This window comes from Agrilus planipennis, unplaced genomic scaffold (assembly GCF_000699045.2).
Source record: "Agrilus planipennis isolate EAB-ADULT unplaced genomic scaffold, Apla_2.0 scaffold1, whole genome shotgun sequence".
Taxonomy (NCBI): domain Eukaryota; kingdom Metazoa; phylum Arthropoda; class Insecta; order Coleoptera; family Buprestidae; genus Agrilus; species Agrilus planipennis.
The window spans coordinates 1,383,494-1,402,258 of NW_020442466.1; the positions used below are offsets into that span (position 1 = coordinate 1,383,494).

At 33.9% G+C, this 18,765-nt stretch overlaps 4 protein-coding genes across 4 annotated transcripts; 2 read left to right on the plus strand and 2 right to left on the minus strand.

Moving 5' to 3' along the window:
* Positions 1–2,440: 2,440 nt before the first annotated feature.
* LOC108734439 lies at positions 2,441–3,108 on the minus strand. The gene has a single exon (XM_018466012.1). It carries the CDS (start codon positions 3,076–3,078, stop codon positions 2,548–2,550), a length of 531 nt encoding a protein of 176 aa, XP_018321514.1. The 5' UTR covers positions 3,079–3,108; the 3' UTR covers positions 2,441–2,547.
* Positions 3,109–3,282: 174 nt separating this feature from the next.
* Positions 3,283–4,307, minus strand: LOC108734430 (eukaryotic translation initiation factor 3 subunit K). Its single transcript, XM_018465999.2, has 3 exons — positions 4,024–4,307; positions 3,750–3,969; positions 3,283–3,691 (listed from the first exon to the last, which is right to left on the minus strand). The coding sequence occupies exons 1-3, from the start codon at positions 4,074–4,076 to the stop codon at positions 3,317–3,319; spliced, it is 648 nt and encodes a 215-aa protein (XP_018321501.1). The 5' UTR covers positions 4,077–4,307; the 3' UTR covers positions 3,283–3,316.
* Positions 4,308–4,583: 276 nt separating this feature from the next.
* On the plus strand, positions 4,584–7,311 carry LOC108734424 (T-complex protein 1 subunit epsilon). Its single transcript, XM_018465988.2, has 9 exons — positions 4,584–4,691; positions 4,812–4,902; positions 4,969–5,079; positions 5,143–5,477; positions 5,568–5,789; positions 5,846–5,953; positions 6,279–6,548; positions 6,680–6,871; positions 6,966–7,311. The coding sequence occupies exons 1-9, from the start codon at positions 4,584–4,586 to the stop codon at positions 7,158–7,160; spliced, it is 1,632 nt and encodes a 543-aa protein (XP_018321490.1). The 3' UTR covers positions 7,161–7,311.
* An 8,554-nt stretch (positions 7,312–15,865) lies between these two features.
* On the plus strand, positions 15,866–17,115 carry LOC108733238 (protein lin-32). Its single transcript, XM_018464329.2, has one exon. The coding sequence runs from the start codon at positions 16,111–16,113 to the stop codon at positions 16,789–16,791; it is 681 nt and encodes a 226-aa protein (XP_018319831.1). The 5' UTR covers positions 15,866–16,110; the 3' UTR covers positions 16,792–17,115.
* Positions 17,116–18,765: the final 1,650 nt, after the last annotated feature.

The window sequence follows — 18,765 nt, forward strand, 5'->3', positions numbered from 1 at the left end:
GGAAGATGTTTCTGAGAAGACGCACAGAACTCCATTTCTAAATTTTCTAAAAGAATATCGTGAAAAAAATCCAGAATTAACAGCGAAAGAAGCTTTAAAAAAAGCCACGGAAGAATGGCGGAAATTTTCTGAAGAACAAAAGATGAAATATAAGAAAAAAGCGAATAAAGTCGCTACGAGAAGGAAAAGGAAAAGAAGAAGATATAGCTCAACATCAACTGAAGACGATTCATCAACGACGAATTCCACCATCTCTTCAGATGGGGAATCGAGACGCAGACGTAAAAGATGTAATCACAGATCATGTCATCGAGTTGTGGTAGCTAGAAGTAGGAAAAGAAAAGGTAGAAAACGCAGGAGGAAATCGGGAAGAAGCAGGGGTAAAAGGTACTAATATGCGTAACTGAAAGTCGGACTGCTTAATTGAAGGAATACTGCAGTATAATCAATTATGCATAGATTACACTTATAATAGTTCTGCTACAAACAAATGTGCTGTCAAAATTTATGTCTCGGGTTAGGGTGGAATGATCTTTGTAATAAAAAATGCTAAATTTTTTGATACATTGTGTTGTACTTGTTTTAGTCGAAGCGTATTGGATTATAAATACACTATATATGATTAATAGGCAATTTAGTCCCTTTTAAAGTCAAAATAAGAAAATTTTTTTTGCAGATAAATATTAGTCTACCCTCTATGTACTAATTAGACGTTTTAAAACAACTTACCTATTATTTTAAAATGATCCATTGTCATTTAATGATTATTTTCTTCTTTTTGTGTTTGAATTCGTTCAACATATATTTATCAACCATTATCTGGAAAGAAGTAACGAAATTTTATTGCAAGTTGTAGGCGTGACAAAAAATATCGTTGATTTTATTTCCTTGTTACATTATTATGAGAAAATAGATAAAACTGGCCAAAAAGTAACACAAATATGACTCGTTCGTGGCTCAGGGAGGAGAAGCAATTGCACCCATTATCCCCCCTTCCTAGATCTGCGCCTCTATGGCGTATTATATATGATCTTAATCAGAGACTGAACACTAACATCCTTTTGCGACATTCTCTTATTAAGACTGATTTGAATCTGATGTCGATACTCTATCTGAACCCTTTTAGGGCATATCTTATAAGGACTGACATGGCCCAATTGAGCTTAACGTACTGGAACTCTAACGGTATGTTTTATTTCGCCTTATTGAACCCTAAACATGATACCCTACTTAGACTTATTTGAGTGTGATATCAATGCCCCTTACATGAACCTTTTTAGCACTTGAGGTGGATCTCTTATTTTTATCCAGGTCAAGATTTGGTCAAAATGTTTTAAAATGACTTGATCAGAGGCAAATGATATAACCATACCTTATCCACACAGGGTAGCCTTAACCAGACCGTATCTAACAGCCTTACTATGCCCAAATGTTCTGAGGTACAAACATTTCTGATCTGGGAATAATCAAAATCGGGAAGGGAGGAACAAATTTACAGTCGGGAAACAAAATTTCCTCGTGATTACGTAACCTAAAGTTTCTTCAGATTAGTCTTGCTCCAAAATTTCATACAATCCTTGTAGGACAAAACCTAAATGAACCCAGATCGCAGAGTTTTAGATGTATTAGGCGCAACGCATCGATATTATTTAACCATCAAATATTTATCCTTTATGTGTTTATTTGCATTTACTTGTGAACTAGTAAGAGGCCTTCGATAGTTAAATCTGCCCCTAGACGATTTCATTTTTCATGAGATAAAGAAATTCCATATCAACGAACCAAGCAGTATTTTCAATACTAAAAGGAGATAGAATGACAAGACACTTGGAGCTATTTAAGATATGTCAGAAACAGGAAGTAGAAATAGGAGTAATGGGGAGTATAGGAAGACGTAGTAGATTAGATTACAGCTCGCAATTTTAGTAAAAGATGTGGGATAATGTTCTAGTTTTAGGGAAGTGATAATGCGAAAATTGGCTTAAGATAGGAAGGAATGGAGATGTATGTCCAACCAGTCTTCGGATTGACGACCTTATGATGATGATGAAAAGATAAATAATAAATTTTACTGTCACTGGTAAGCTTCTTCTAAAATATTTCTTAAGTGGGCGCAAATCAAGATAAAATAAATATGATACATAAAACGTTTGCAAATAATACAAAATGGTCAAATTTTTAATAGATGCCCTGAAATTTATGTAATGTATTTATTTACTATTTGTAAATAATTATAATTATTAGTTTCGCAAATTGCAACTGTAGTAAAACCAAAAACCAATAGCTTCCTTTTTTTCTTTAAGGAAAACATGGAAAGTACCCACAAGGGTTTTAAAATAGTATATTTGTATATTGGCAATCAACACATTATCTATAAATAATAGTTGCATAAGGTTTAAAAAAGAAGTTAATCGATGTTTTACAATTGATTTATTGATATTTTACACCATAATAATTATAATATTCGCATTACAATTATAATTAACATCACAGGAAATTTTGTTAATAACTTCATTGTTTTATGGATGAATAATCCTACGCATATTTTTAAACACTACTGCCCTGTTCTGAAATATCTGCGACATTTTTTGTGGAAGGTCCTTCCCCTTCTTCGTCATCCCGAGCAGATTTTTCGCCATCTTCAATTTTTTCAGGATGCTCCTTGAGATAATCTACGTAGTCCTGTGTTTGCTTAGCGTAGACATTTCGTAAATGTTGGTGCAGCATTCGATTTTCGTGTTCGAGCGCCATAGCACGGGATTTCCAGTAAGCTAGTTGATGCTGATTCTGCCATGCTGCGACCTCTGGTATCGGGGGAACCAATTGAGCGTTCAAATTTAAGTTTGTGTCTACACCGTTCATTTCCGTGCAGGATGCTGTTTCACACAAATTGGTTTTCCTAGCTAACCTAAACTTTTTATGTTTAAAAATTCTTAATCTATTTCTTCGCCGCTTTTCACGTTTTGCTCGTAATTTTTTGAATTTACGCACTGCACTATACGATAACTTCTTCTGTAATTGTGTGTAACAACTCACTGACGCGGTAACATCAGAAACATCAACTACATTTTCGGCCATATTAGAAACATTTGGAAGATGTTGCCAACATTCACTTTATCCAAAAATTTGAACTGAAGAACTAATAACTAATATTAGTTTATGAATCTTTATTATTAGTTAATCCAAGTTTTTGTGAACAATGTTGATTAACAATGTAGCCAATTGAAGGCATTTTAACTATTTATCTTTCTGGATAATACTTAATATTAAATAAAAAAAAAATAATACAGAAAAACGTTTATTTTTCATAAAATCATTATCGACAAGATGCCATTATAGCTCCAACACTTTCAAAATCGATCTTCTCATTAATATTCTTGGTTTTGATGTTTTCATCTTGATTAGCTATGAAAACCAAATTTCCATCTTCATGCCAACCATATTTTCTAACCCAATGTTTTAATGTAATATCATCTACATCTCCCAAAAGTTCAGACAAGTGACTACGTTCAATTCTTTGATACGTTATTCCCACTACATGGCATACAAACTTCCTTATAGAGTCAAAAAATCCAGTGATTTTTTGGATCAACTCTGGTTTTGTACTAACAATTGTCCAAAATAGTTGAAAATCACACTGCTCCAGAATATCGCCCAAATACATGATTTGAGTGATTGATTCTAAGGCAAGCTAAAAAATGAAAATGTATAAACATTCATTATGAACATTTAAAAAAACTATAATATACCTGCTTTTCATTAAGAAGACATTTACATAAAATAAAGTCAGTATGTGGGAAATTTGTTAGTGCTTTCAGTAAAATCTGACATGTGATATTTACATTGAAACTCTGCGGATTAAATTGATAAAGTTTTAACACAGCCAAATTGGCTTCTAAATCATAAGCATTTTCACGTGATTGAATTTCCACATATTTTTCAAGGGTTGGAAGATTGTCTGGATTATATCTGAAAGAAAAATTAGTCAAAATACAAAATTAAATGCAACTGAAATAAACTTACCTTTCGATTCCTTTTAACATCGAAGACACTGTTTGCTTCATAGCTTCTGCCATTGTTAATATTTAGCTATTTTCCACTTAATTACTAAATATTAACTACTAGCGGAAAATTGGTGATGTTTTGGTAACTTTGGTGATTCCAAAGTCAATCCAAAAATAATCCAAACAGAAGAACTGTTACCAATAGCAGTTACCTTTTCACCAATAACTGAATCCTCTGATCAATAACCACAGAAGAAATAGCTCACAACACATCCACTATATACATTTGTACACTAATTAATTGCATAATTTAACGGCTATTAATGTAAAGTAATAAGGATATCGATGTTTGATATTAGTAGTAAATCTATTAAATAAATAATTTTGAAAATTGTGTTTACAAGTAACAACTAGCAGATGGCGACTTAGTAGTATCTATACTTCTCTGTGGATTGGAAAACTGTGGTTGGTTGTCATCCATTGAATTACTTGTCAATAGTTTGTTTATATTTGAGAAACAGTTTCTCAAAAATATCAACCATCATCACAGCGCACATTAAATAGATTTGAAAAAAGAAAATGGCAAGTCTTCCAGGTAGTATAGCATTTGATGAATATGGTAGACCTTTTATAATTATTCGAGACCAAGAAAGACAAAAGCGGCTTACAGGAATTGATGCATTAAAGGTAGGTTATGCTGAAAATATCAAGACCAACTGCTTTATTTTTCGATGCTAAATTTTTAAATATGTAACTGCTGCGCTCCATATTATACTCAAAAATTTTAAGAATAAAAAATATTTTCAGTCTCACATTATGGCTGCTCAACAAATAGCAAATACAATTCGAACTTCTCTTGGCCCCAAAGGTCTTGATAAGATGCTGGTATCACCTGATGGTAAGTTTACTGCTAATAATAGCAATATTTATGTATTTACCACGTAAATATGTACTTGAATTTTAGGTGAGGTGACTGTCACAAATGATGGAGCAACTATTTTGAAGCAAATGGATGTTGAACATCAAATTGGGAAGCTGTTGGTTCAGTTATCTCAGTCTCAAGATGATGAAATTGGTAAGTAATAAGGAATTATAATGACATTCTTGGGAGCATAATTGTTTTAAATGTCAATTGCAGGGGATGGAACTACGGGGGTTGTTGTACTTGCTGGAGCATTGCTAGAACAAGCAAGTGCTTTATTGGATCAAGGTATACATCCAATTAGAATTGCAGATGGGTATGAATTGGCATGTCAAAAAGCTGTAGAAAGACTGGATAAAATTGCAGAGATGTTTCCAGTATCTGCAGAAGATCCAGAGCCATTGATAAAAGTTGCAATGACCACGCTCGGCTCTAAAATCATTAATAAATGCCACAGGCAAATGGCAGAAATTGCTGTGAAAGCTGTACTTTCTGTAGCCAATTTTGAAACTAGAGATGTTAATTTTGAACTTATTAAAGTGGAAGGAAAGGTAAGTTATATAGTTTTGTAGTACATATATCTAATTCTGTATTTGGCAGTTCATTATGTGCATTTTTTTACTGAATCAAATTTTCACTAGGTTGGTGGTCGTCTGGAGGACACTATGCTAGTTAAAGGTGTTGTGATAGACAAAACTATGTCACACCCTCAAATGCCTAAGGAACTTAGGAATGTTAAATTGGCTATCCTTACTTGTCCATTTGAACCACCAAAGCCAAAAACCAAGCATAAGTTAGATGTCACCAGTGTTGAAGACTACAAAGATCTCAGGAAATATGAACAAGAAAAGTTTATTGAAATGGTACATATTTACTATGTTTAAATTTTTTTTTTTATAATATCAATCGATTGTTTTAGGTTGATTTAGTGAAGAAAGCTGGTGCAACTTTAGCTATTTGTCAGTGGGGCTTTGATGATGAAGCAAATCACTTGCTTTTACAAAAACAATTACCAGCTGTAAGATGGGTAAGTTATATTTTAAATTGTACAATGCATTTTTAAAAAGAAATCACATGAAAATTTTAATTATTTTACTGTGTAGTGTTATTTTGTTTATATTTCTATTTTCATGAAATCCTTCTTTTCCTATCTGCATTTATACATTTTATGGTACTTGCAGTATCATATAGAAGGAATAATAAATAGATTTTATTCTAAAAGTTGGGGCAAAAACATTTGCCAGACTGTTAGATTAAGAACCTACATGCTTTTTATTTTTACACAAGTGTGATAAAAATACAGATGTGCTGTAGGTTTTGTAATTTACCGTTTTCCGTCTTAATTTTATAAGGTTGGGGGTCCAGAAATAGAACTGATTGCAATAGCTACGGGTGGTCGTATAGTTCCCAGATTTGAAGAGCTGAGTCCTGACAAACTGGGAACAGCAGGACTTGTTAGAGAAATTTCGTTTGGAACAACAAAAGATCGTATGCTTGTAATTGAAGAGTGCTCGAATTCACGAGCAGTGACTATTCTTGTCAGAGGAGGAAATGCCATGATAGTTGAAGAGGCCAAGAGAAGTCTCCACGATGCCCTTTGTATTGTACGAAGTTTAGTACAAGTAAGTTAATTTGCATTGTCATATTTTTATCTTGTATACAATAAAATGATGAGAATTTGCTCGAAAATTAATTTTTACTATCTTGTAGTTGTGTAAAGCTAAATTTAATTTATCTTAACTTTTTTATATAGGAACCACGAGTGGTTTATGGCGGTGGAGCGGCTGAAATAGCTTGTAGTTTGGCTGTAGCCCAGCATGCCCACGAATTAGCTTCTCTTGAACAATATGCGTTTAGGGCTTTTGCTGAAGCTCTCGAAAGTACTCCCTTAGCCCTAGCAGAAAATAGCGGATTATCAGCAATTCACGCACTTGCCGAAATAAAGGTAAGCTATTTTAGTCCCAAAAACAATAATTATATTGTGTAGAAAAGACGTTTTTTATGTTGTTTTTCTGATTTAAAAAAATATGTGTTTATAGGCAAAACAGTCGGCAAGTGGAGACTCAGCTTTGGGTATCGATTGTATGCAAACTGGCAATCCGAATATGCGTGAGCAGCACGTCATCGAGTCCTTAAGGTCGAAGAGGCAACAATTAATTTTGGCTACGCAACTTGTGAAAATGATTTTAAAAATAGATGATGTACGTTCACCTGCTGATGGACGCAACATGTAATGCTTTTTTGTTTAATTACAGCGAGAAAAGTTAATTAATCTCTATCACATCATTGTATTCTGAATTTTTCATGTAGTGATAATTTAACACCTGTTTTTTTTAATGTTCTCATATGTCTGTATTTATTAATAAATACAAAAACAACTATTCACAGTGCATTTATTTTAAAAAATACTTTATACTAAATAAAATAATGTCTTCATAAAAGTGCTTTTATAATATGAAAGGTAAGTAATTGCACATTAATAAACTATTCTTTTTTTATGTGAAATATATTTATAAATAAATGTTTAAACCTTCACTGACTGACGGACAGCGCACAGCCTAAACCAAAACAAATTTGAAATTTAAAGTAAATATTCCTTGAGTACAGTAGAGATTACAACTAAGGAAAGCTATTTTGAAATTCCTTCCCATATAAGGGTAAAAAGGGATGTTAAGGTAGTTGACTGACAGGGAATATTCGTTGAATACTTGAGGGGTGCATTAGGGAGGGATTTTTTGAAATTTCATCTCTAAGGACGTTAAAAGGAGTGTTAAAGTAACTGACTGACAGACAAGGTAGAGTATAATTTGGTGGATTTAGGAATAAAGATTTGAAGGATTCCCTTTTGAGTCTTTAGGGACATACTAAGGACATTTGTGAAATTTCTTCCCCTAAAGGCGTTAATAGGGTAGTTAAACTAGCTAACTGACAGGCAACGGGGACTTAGATATTTGAAATTTGGAGGGAATATACTGGAGGGGTGCACTAGGGAGGGTATTTTCGAAATTCCGTTTAAAGGGATGAAAAGGAGTATAACAACAATGCACAACCCAAATCGACTACAGATCTGAAATTAGGAATGAATAATCCTTGAGTCTTTAGGGGCGCATAAAGAAAGGATTTCTTTGAAATAGCTTTTCTAAAGGGGTTAAATGAAGTGTTAATGTTATTGACAAGCAGGCAACGTACAGCCCAAATCGGCTGACCTAGATATTTGAAATTTAGTGGGAATATTTCTTGAATACTCCAATATTACATTAAGAAGGGATTGTTTGAAATTCCATCCCTAAAGTGGTGAAAGCAACTGACTGACAAACAACACACAATCTGAATCGGCGGACTTAGAGACCTTTAAAATTTAGGGAGATATTTCTTGAATATGACTAACAAACAACGCACGGGCTATATATTCGAAGTTACAAGGGAATATTGCTTGAATCTTTAGGAGTACATAAAGAAAGGGTTTTTTGAATGTCTTTTCATAAGGGGGGTAAAGAAGGTGTTAAAGTAACTGAATGACGTAGAGTCTCAATCGGTGGACCTGAAGATTGAAATTTGGAGAGAATATTCACGAGTCTTTAGCGGTACAATAAGGAAGACCTTTATGAAATTCCTCCCCTAAAGGCGGTAAAAGAGATGTTAAAATAACTGACTCGACAGGTCAGGCCGGTAGAGCTACAGATTTGATATTTGGAGGGAATATTCCTTGAAGAGTGCAATAAGGATCGATTTTTTGAAATTCTATCCCTAAAGGGGCGTCAATGTAACTGACTTACAACGCACAGCGTAAATCGGTAAACATACAGATTTAAAATTAGGAAGGTATATTCCTTCAGTCTTTAGGGGCATAATAAGTAGGGATTCATTCCTTAAGGGGGTTAAATGAGATGATAAAGCAACTCACTGGCAGGCAATGTACATTCTAAATCGGCTGGCCTAGAGAATTGAAATTTGGAGGGAATCTTCCTTGAGCCTTGATGAGTCCTCTAAAAAGGAATTTTTTGAAATTCCATCCCGAAAGTGGCGAAAACGGGTGTTAATGCAACTGACTGACAAACAATGCACAGCCTAAATCGGTAGTCCTAGAGATTTGAAATTTGGAACAAATTCTCTTCGAGTATTCTGCATTCATGAGAAGTTTTTAATATATCACATCTCACATGAATAAGTTCGTAACATGCATATATTTCATATTTATTTTCATTAGGCACCAACAGATTTTGTGAGGTATAAATAGCGAAATTTTATGCAGCTGCAAAGGTAAAATGTAAAATTCACGAAGTAATAAATGATTGGAATTGTGCGCTAATTTCAATGACATAATACTTTCAATTTAACGCAATAATTATCCGAAACGTTAACGCTGTTTAATGTGTTTTGTATATATCAGTCGTGCATTTACCATTGCTAGAAGATATGTAAATGGATATTTATAAATGATTTGAATATGGGAACGTTGTTATAATCAATCAGAGAAACAACAATTATCAGCAATTACTGAGATACTTATCTTAAGGATTGATAAACATTGATGAATGCTTGGCCGCTTTGATGTCTAATCCTAAGACTACCATTATTCACAACAAATTGTTACCTATCTAATAGAAACGTATAATTATAAACGCGAGTAGTTCTTTTAATGTTACATTTTACTGTCGATTTTGAAATAATTAATAACACGCCCGACAATGTTCCCTTTCCTAACGATAGCAAGAAAATGTTACATTTTATACAGATGTGTTGTTTAACTTTTAAGTATAGTGTAAAATGGGGCATTATAAATTAATAACAATATATTCGTAACAAAATTAAAAAAAATAATTTTCTTCATCATATATAAAACAAACGTTAAATGGAACTTAGTTTCTAAAACAATATTTTTTAAAGTAAGATTTACTTTGATTTATAAAGACAATCTTTTGGATTAATTAAGTCTTTTCTTTTAAGTCTTTAGAGTCAAAATGATTGCCCTACTTTAAAATCTCATTTCAAGCTTCATCACTTATTTTTAATATTTCAATTTACCTTAATCGTTATTATTCATTAGTATAAGTTCGATTTTCCTGCAATCTCATTTTTAGTTTGATATGATCTTTGTATGTAATTCTCTTGGGGAATTATATTTAAGTTATCTCAATTTGGGATTAGATTAAAGGTTTAAATACGATTTATTTGCAGTGCATTTTTACCTAAGTCGCGGTTATTTGTTTTATGTATCTAACCGATATTTACATGATAATAGTTCCTAATTATATTCAGTGTAATTAAACAAAAAAGGTCTTATTATTTCAATTTTCTTTAAAGTAAATGCTTGTTAATATATGTATAATACTACATTCATGTATGTATAATATTCTGCATTTATAATTTTTATTCATAGTTAGCAAACAGCACTTGTTAATCGTAAAGAACGTGGAAAATCCGCGATTTTCACGGAAAATTAGCAGGTGTCCAGCATTATGTTTGCGTGTTCAGTAAACAGTAAAAACATACCTCTCGACTATTTACCATTACTCAAGCTGTTGACAGGATAAAGACCATTACAGATAACATAATAATAACTATTTATTCACTCATCCTTTAGGCATTGCTTTTGTAATAATATGTACTTAACGTCTAATAACGTTGTGAACGGAAATCTCAATACAAATTTCCCATGTGTAAACCGACATATTTCTCCTAGTTCCTTTAATTTAGAAAAAACCGACGTGCCCATATTTTAATACCATTTAGACAAATAAGATAAAAAGAGGAACAAAATATATTCTCACATAGTCCCAATGAAATACTTTGTGTTGAATGGAATAGTACCTACCTATTTATGTATCATTACAAATAAAATTGTGATTTCTTTATTTTAGCAAAGTAAAGAAAATACCTGTCAAAAAGAAAACAATTGTTTTGAAGATGATCTAACGCATACAGGATGCAACAAATAATCGTAAAATAATAGGTAAAGGACCTTAACAACTACTCAAAATATCTCCATTTATATGTATATAGCGATTTTTAGAAGTATTCATTTGTCGACACATTCTTTTAATTTTCTGATTCCATATCAAGCGGGTTTTATGATGTTACGATTTTAAAATATTATATATAAAAGAAATTATGAGTACTGACAGGACAGGGCAAAGTAGTATTACGTAGTTAATATCAGCAATTTTTTATGCTGAAGTGTACGATGTGTAACATACCTATTTACAAACAATTTCTTTAAATTTTAGTCATTGATTACTATACATCTATTAAAAAACCATAATGGCCGACATCAGCAACAATGCGACAACAATTGAAAAAGAATGATGGCCGACTACTGCAACAATTAGAATAGAATGATGGCCGACACTACGTCATACTGGAGCAATAAAAATGGCCGGGGGCAGGGGAAAGAACTAGTATTAACAATAAATTTTATTCTTGTTTAAAAACCAGTAGACTGTTTCTACATTCAGAATATATTATATAGCATACGAAACTCCAAAATATTATCTCATTAACGCAGACACATAAGAAAAAAATTATTATTCAATTGGCAAAAAACTAACGAAATAACAGTTAGCTCTTCATTAAAACTAAGCACGTAAAGTCAAAGGACTCAGTGCTGTCTAAAATAATGTCCCTGTTTACCTTGCCGACAATTTTAAGCATTTCTTAAACAAAATTTATATTCTGAACAACATAATTTAACAAGTGCGATAACGCAGACATTCATTTTGCAACTTTTAAAACAAACTGTTTTATAAAACAGACAAAACTAACGTTATCCATTTAGTCTAATTATAAGTATGCTGTCTGCTGGAGCGGTAGAGATATAAAACAAAGGATAGCGTAGGGTCGAGCCGCCTTCAACAAAAAAGTTACCTCTATGCTCGCGAACGGTTAATTGATAAAATCGAAAAGAATGTTAAAGGTGTATGTCTGGAGCAAGGCGCTATACGGGTGCGAAACATGGACGGTTGGCTAGGGCGAAAAGCGATCGAAAAGTGGTGTTTCAGGCGAATGATGAGGGCACCATGGATAGGGAAGGTTGAAAATGGGGAGGTATTAGAAAGAATAGAACAGAGATCACTATGGAAGTCAAAAAGAAATAGGCGAGATAGGTCGGTATACTTCTCAGGCATGAAGGGCTAATTAGAAACATATTAGAAGCAGAAACAGGAGTTTAAGAGGAGTGGAAGTAGACTTAGATTAGATAATTAGATTACTGTTCATAAATGGTTTAGGATGTGAGATGTTCTCGTTTTAGGGAAATACGAAGATTTGATCAGGATTGGGAAGAGTGAAGGTACGTGTCCAATCGTAAGTGTTAGGGCTGACGACCTTATAACGGATGAAATGTTTGCTAACGGCTCGAAGTTTTAAAGGAAATTAAGGTTTTTTAAACAAAAACTACTAATTGATTGATTTATTCTGCTAATTTAAATAAGGAACAACAAAGCAGCTTGTGTTGCATTTTCCAACTTTAGGGGCATGTTGTTAGAATGTTGGGAACCTGTGTAAACAAAAGGTATACTGGGATTTTTGTTACTGTATTCCTTTGTTTCGTGTAAACCACTACAATCTTGCGGTGTATAAAGTGAGCAACAAGCGACAACTCTAATCTAACAATAATCTATTTTTTCCTAATGCAAATGAAGATCCATGGATCAATGGAGTGTAAAGATATTCACGGTAACAATCCTATCTATTTATCATTGGTTTAAAACTGTACATTGGTCGTTCCATACATCATAGTCGTCTTTGTACCTAAATGCAAAACAGTCCCGTTCCGTTTCGAGGTACTTAGTTAGTTAAAATCTTCACGCCCGAAGGAGACGTTTTGTTATTAACTATTCTCGTGATCTTCATTGCTCTTATCCTTTTGTTTATCAGCTAGTCAGATTCCTTGTTTATTACGCGCAAAATCAAATAAAAATAAAGGCGCAGCGAACCAACAACGAACCTCGATCGTACCGTACCGTACCGTCCCGACGCTTGACGCAAAAATAACGGGCAAACGGAATTTGTATGCAATCAACAAGATCAATATTTGAAAATACGGCAAGCTGTTTGTTTATTGGTTAATGCCACGCGATAAGAGACAGTATTATATCAACTGATGTCGTTGATTCATAACAAAACCATGCTATTGCAATACTTTCTAAAAAACATTCGGGGATAAAAGCGTAAAATCTTCAAAAAGTCGTCGAATTAAAATGTAGGTGTCATGCACTACCTATTGGTAGGGCTCAACTGATCACTAAATATAAAATTATGTTCTACATATCGATGATTCTAGCATAAGAAGATTTGTAGGTAAAGGAAATTTGTATGAGATAGGGGATGATCGGATATCCCGGATGTTGTCGGTTACTTAGAATATTTAGTTAAAAATCGCTAATCTTTTGGCGAATTAGAAGTGTTTACATGACAATATTCGGTCATATATGGTTATCAAAATAGGTTCGCAGAGATCATGCAGTTAATGAGGAACATGTCCAATGCAGCCCTGTAGTGGTGCCAAGAATCAGAACAGTGGGTCCTTTTAGTTGACTATCAACTTTGTTTGCTCAAAAAAAAAAAGAGAGGGTAGGTGATTTCTCTTTAAGTTTTGTTCTTTTCTGTTAAGAAATATATCTCCGATGATCTTGCTGACTCTGCTTTTATTATCTTAATGGTTAGGAGGTAATATGGAGCAACGACAATAGACAAATTATAAGTGCTTTGCACCATCGACAATGGCACCATCTGTCCCAAATTGGACGGGTTTTACTAGTACCATATTATAATGGGCTAATTAATTTCACTACAATATTGATCTATTAAAAGTAGACCGGCTATAGGTAATGGTGGACATAAAGTTCGAACCTTGCCATTGTTCGATAATAACTTGACCGCAGACTTAGAAATTGTCAATTTCCATCAACTCCTACAATTAATTACAAATGGACAGCGTGATATCTAGATCCAGGTCATGCGCTGGTGCGTTTCATTTTAAAAACATCAATAGCAGAACGGTCTAGACAATTTTCTCGTACATAAAATCTATCTATGTATAGAGAACAGTGTTCACACCCGCACAGTGTTTATATTAACGTGCAGGGGGCCAAAGTGAAGGGCCGTATCGCATAGATCATGTCATACACCCAACCTTGCTGTTCGCTTTTGTAATTTCTCCCTATAAAACACAATGTCACACATACGACAACAAACACACAAATCTGTATCACCTTAAAAGACTGATGAATGTGACAGATCTGTATCTGTCTATTTTTTGTCTATTTGTCAACGCCCGCGACTAGGCCACATGCCATTACGTAAATACTTCTACGTATGTACCAATTATGTGAATGTGTAAATTTGAATTTTAGTCGCAAGGCGCGAACTTAATCTTATTTTAATAGGTACGTTTTTACACAAGTTGAATTTAATGTTTTATTGATAGGTACTGTCCTGATTCTGAAGGGACTGAAGGTCGTCGTCGGTTGGAGTTGCTTGATGTCCACATCGGAGATGGAAGGACCTGTGAAGAAGTTCGCCACTCGTACTAGAGAAACGTTAGGAAGCAACTCCCACCGACAACCTCCTTTAAACCCGAACCAGGACAGCATCAATTCAGTAGAGTTACAAAACAAAGGATAGCGCAGGGTCGAGTCGCTTTTAACAAAAAGAAGTCACTTCTGCGATCTTAAAAGGTTAATTTAGAAAGTCAAGAACGGGGAAAAGGTTAGAAATTAGAAAGAGTAGAACAGAGGGTTCTATGAATGTCAATAAGAAATGGGCGAGACAGGTTGGTAGGACACTTTCTCAGACATGAAGGGTTAATTAGAGACATATTAGAAACTGAAACCAAAAGGGTTATTAGGAGTAGCGGTAGACCTACATTACTTTAGATTACTGTTCACAAATAGTTAAGGATGTGGGACATTCCAGCTTTAGGAAAATATAAAAAGATTAGCTCAGTATACAAAAGGGTGCATGGAAGTGCGTGTCGACTTAGTCTTAGGACTGAAGATGATGATGATAATTCATAAATTATATAGTAATTGTTATAACTACTAGATAATATCACTTATGACAACCCCCTCTTTATGTTTATAATATCTCATCGAAATCGGTTCAGCTATTTTGAAGATTAACCCATATAGAAAAACAGACAAATTATTTTAAGGGTCGTTTGTGTCATTATATAAATCGTGGAGTAAGTATTTTGCTAACCACGAGCGGTTTAGAAATATTTTTTATTTATATAAGCACCTGCCCCAATAAATTTTAAACGAAGAAATCTTCACTTATAGGAGCCTATCTAGGGTCTGATAAACTTCATCCAAAAAATAAATTTCAAAGGTAATGATTGTAGTGTATCGTATCGTATCGAAGTAAAAACTATTATTTTATGAATCACCTATGAAAATTCAATGCATTAAAAATATGTAGGTATGTCACATAATACAAAAAATAGTGATTATCTAGAATTGATGTTCTAACAAGCGAATATCATATTTTAACAAGAAAAAGGAAGGTATAATAATAGATAAATTGATGATACTTTATGTAAAATAAGAATTACTTTCTTGACATTGATCATTGTTTTATGTCCACGTTTTACTTATGTGTTTATTAGTCAGCAATTACTTTTGCATAAGTAAATTACAAGAAATTATTCATAGAATGAAAAATGCGGACAGTAGGTAATTGTTGATAATTTAATTAATTGATTCATTACTGTGGTGTACAACAAAAAGTCAATTATAAAATTCCAAAAAGGCGAATCACCATGAAGACTGTCACAAACTAATTTACTTTATAAATATTATCCGGAATTTACCACACGACAGATATATTCTGGATATTATGAATAAAATACTTCTACTTAAATAGTTTCTGCTTTTTAATAAAAAAAATTTGGTTGTATTAAAAGCAAGCGCCAGCGAGCAGCTTGGGGTGGGGTGCGCGATCTCATTACAATTCAAGATCAAAAAGCTCCAGCATCCCTACTAATCCGTCTGTAGCCGCGCACTGTGCGGGAGTATATGAACATGCTAGTGGGAGACACCTTCGTCTCACCTGATCTAGCAAGCCCGTGCGATCAGTGATCAGTGTCTGTCTGACGATCGGAATACAAGCATCGCCAAAAAGCTCAGACTAATAAGTAAGTAAAGCTCGTGCGCCGATATTCGCGTGTTTCACACTTTTTCCATCATGGACACTCTGCTTCAATATAACGCGGAATTATCTCAGAGACTTTCTTTACCTTTAGACAGCCCGAATTATACAGATTCGAACAATAACAGTGATAACGACAAATCGAATCGCGGTGATAAGTACTCGTTAAGACCTCGGTCGTCCAGAAGGAGAAACGTACCGGAAGAGATTATTCCTGAGAAAAGTTCAAAAACACGAACGCCGAAACCGAAACAAAAACCCGCTCCATTAAGCAAGTACAGGAGGAAAACGGCGAATGCACGGGAAAGGAGTCGGATGAAGGAGATCAACCAAGCGTTCGAAACGTTGCGGCAAGCCGTTCCCGAAGTGTACGCAACACATTTCGGATCTAATGAAAAATTAACTAAAATCACCACATTACGACTGGCAATGAAATACATATCGACTCTAAGTGCAGCGCTGATGACGAGTGATGGTAATACGAGCGTCGTAACGTCGCCCGATTTTTCGGATTGCAGTGATTTGGATTGCTTGCTGCTGGAATCGGACGGCGAATCATTACCGTTGAACTCCGATCTGTCCGATCATTCGCTGACTCCTGCGGATTTTTCAGTCGATTTTCCGGACGACTCCTTGTCCTCTGTTGACTTCGGGCACTTATCTCCCGGATTTTCGGAACATTTATCTTTCGACTGCTTCTTGACCGATATAAAGTAATTATTATAAATAATTTTGGAAGAGCGTACGCTTTTAGCTTTTAAGAGAACGTAAACGATTCCGTCCTGTGAAATTTCCTGAAATGTGCTATATTTTCTTTTAAGTAATCGACCAACACTTAGAAAATTTATTGTTGGTATTGTAAAATCGGGTTATAAATGAGTAAGTTCGATAGTTATGTACCGTACACATACGTAGTTCAAGTGTTTTTAAGAAGCGATCAGAGTCTGTAAGTCCGTACTGACTGTAAGTCTTACTATTACTATTATATCATAATGATAAGTTGTTTTTTATTGCCATTGCTATTTATAAATTTTTGTACAGTAAAATTTAAGAATATACGTTATTTTTACAGAAGTTCCATTGTTTATTTATTTATCTTACTAAATGCAAACATAAGCAAAGAATCTCCGAAATTTAAAATTACTCCTGCTTTTAAAATAAAAACAATTAAAGCAGCTACCTTTGCTTTAGTAAAATTAGGTCACTAGAACAATTCATGATCCTGAACTTCATAGTCATAACTCCCATGAAGGAGGGTTTGGATTTGGAAAATTCAATTAATAATAGTTTATAATACTAATAAACATTAGCAGCTGAATAATAATTAGTTTTTGTTTTTTCAACGAATGTATAGAGAACAGTGTTCACACCCGCACAGTGTTTATATTAACGTGCAGGGGGCCAAAGTGAAGGGCCGTATCGCATAGATCATGTCATACACCCAACCTTGCTGTTCGCTTTTGTAATTTCTCCCTATAAAACACAATGTCACACATACGACAACAAACACACAAATCTGTATCACCTTAAAAGACTGATGAATGTGACAGATCTGTATCTGTCTATTTTTTGTCTATTTGTCAACGCCCGCGACTAGGCCACATGCCATTACGTAAATACTTCTACGTATGTACCAATTATGTGAATGTGTAAATTTGAATTTTAGTCGCAAGGCGCGAACTTAATCTTATTTTAATAGGTACGTATTTTAGTCCCAAAAACAATAATTATATTGTGTAGAAAAGACGTTTTTTATGTTGTTTTTCTGATTTAAAAAAATATGTGTTTATAGGCAAAACAGTCGGCAAGTGGAGACTCAGCTTTGGGTATCGATTGTATGCAAACTGGCAATCCGAATATGCGTGAGCAGCACGTCATCGAGTCCTTAAGGTCGAAGAGGCAACAATTAATTTTGGCTACGCAACTTGTGAAAATGATTTTAAAAATAGATGATGTACGTTCACCTGCTGATGGACGCAACATGTAATGCTTTTTTGTTTAATTACAGCGAGAAAAGTTAATTAATCTCTATCACATCATTGTATTCTGAATTTTTCATGTAGTGATAATTTAACACCTGTTTTTTTTAATGTTCTCATATGTCTGTATTTATTAATAAATACAAAAACAACTATTCACAGTGCATTTATTTTAAAAAATACTTTATACTAAATAAAATAATGTCTTCATAAAAGTGCTTTTATAATATGAAAGGTAAGTAATTGCACATTAATAAACTATTCTTTTTTTATGTGAAATATATTTATAAATAAATGTTTAAACCTTCACTGACTGACGGACAGCGCACAGCCTAAACCAAAACAAATTTGAAATTTAAAGTAAATATTCCTTGAGTACAGTAGAGATTACAACTAAGGAAAGCTATTTTGAAATTCCTTCCCATATAAGGGTAAAAAGGGATGTTAAGGTAGTTGACTGACAGGGAATATTCGTTGAATACTTGAGGGGTGCATTAGGGAGGGATTTTTTGAAATTTCATCTCTAAGGACGTTAAAAGGAGTGTTAAAGTAACTGACTGACAGACAAGGTAGAGTATAATTTGGTGGATTTAGGAATAAAGATTTGAAGGATTCCCTTTTGAGTCTTTAGGGACATACTAAGGACATTTGTGAAATTTCTTCCCCTAAAGGCGTTAATAGGGTAGTTAAACTAGCTAACTGACAGGCAACG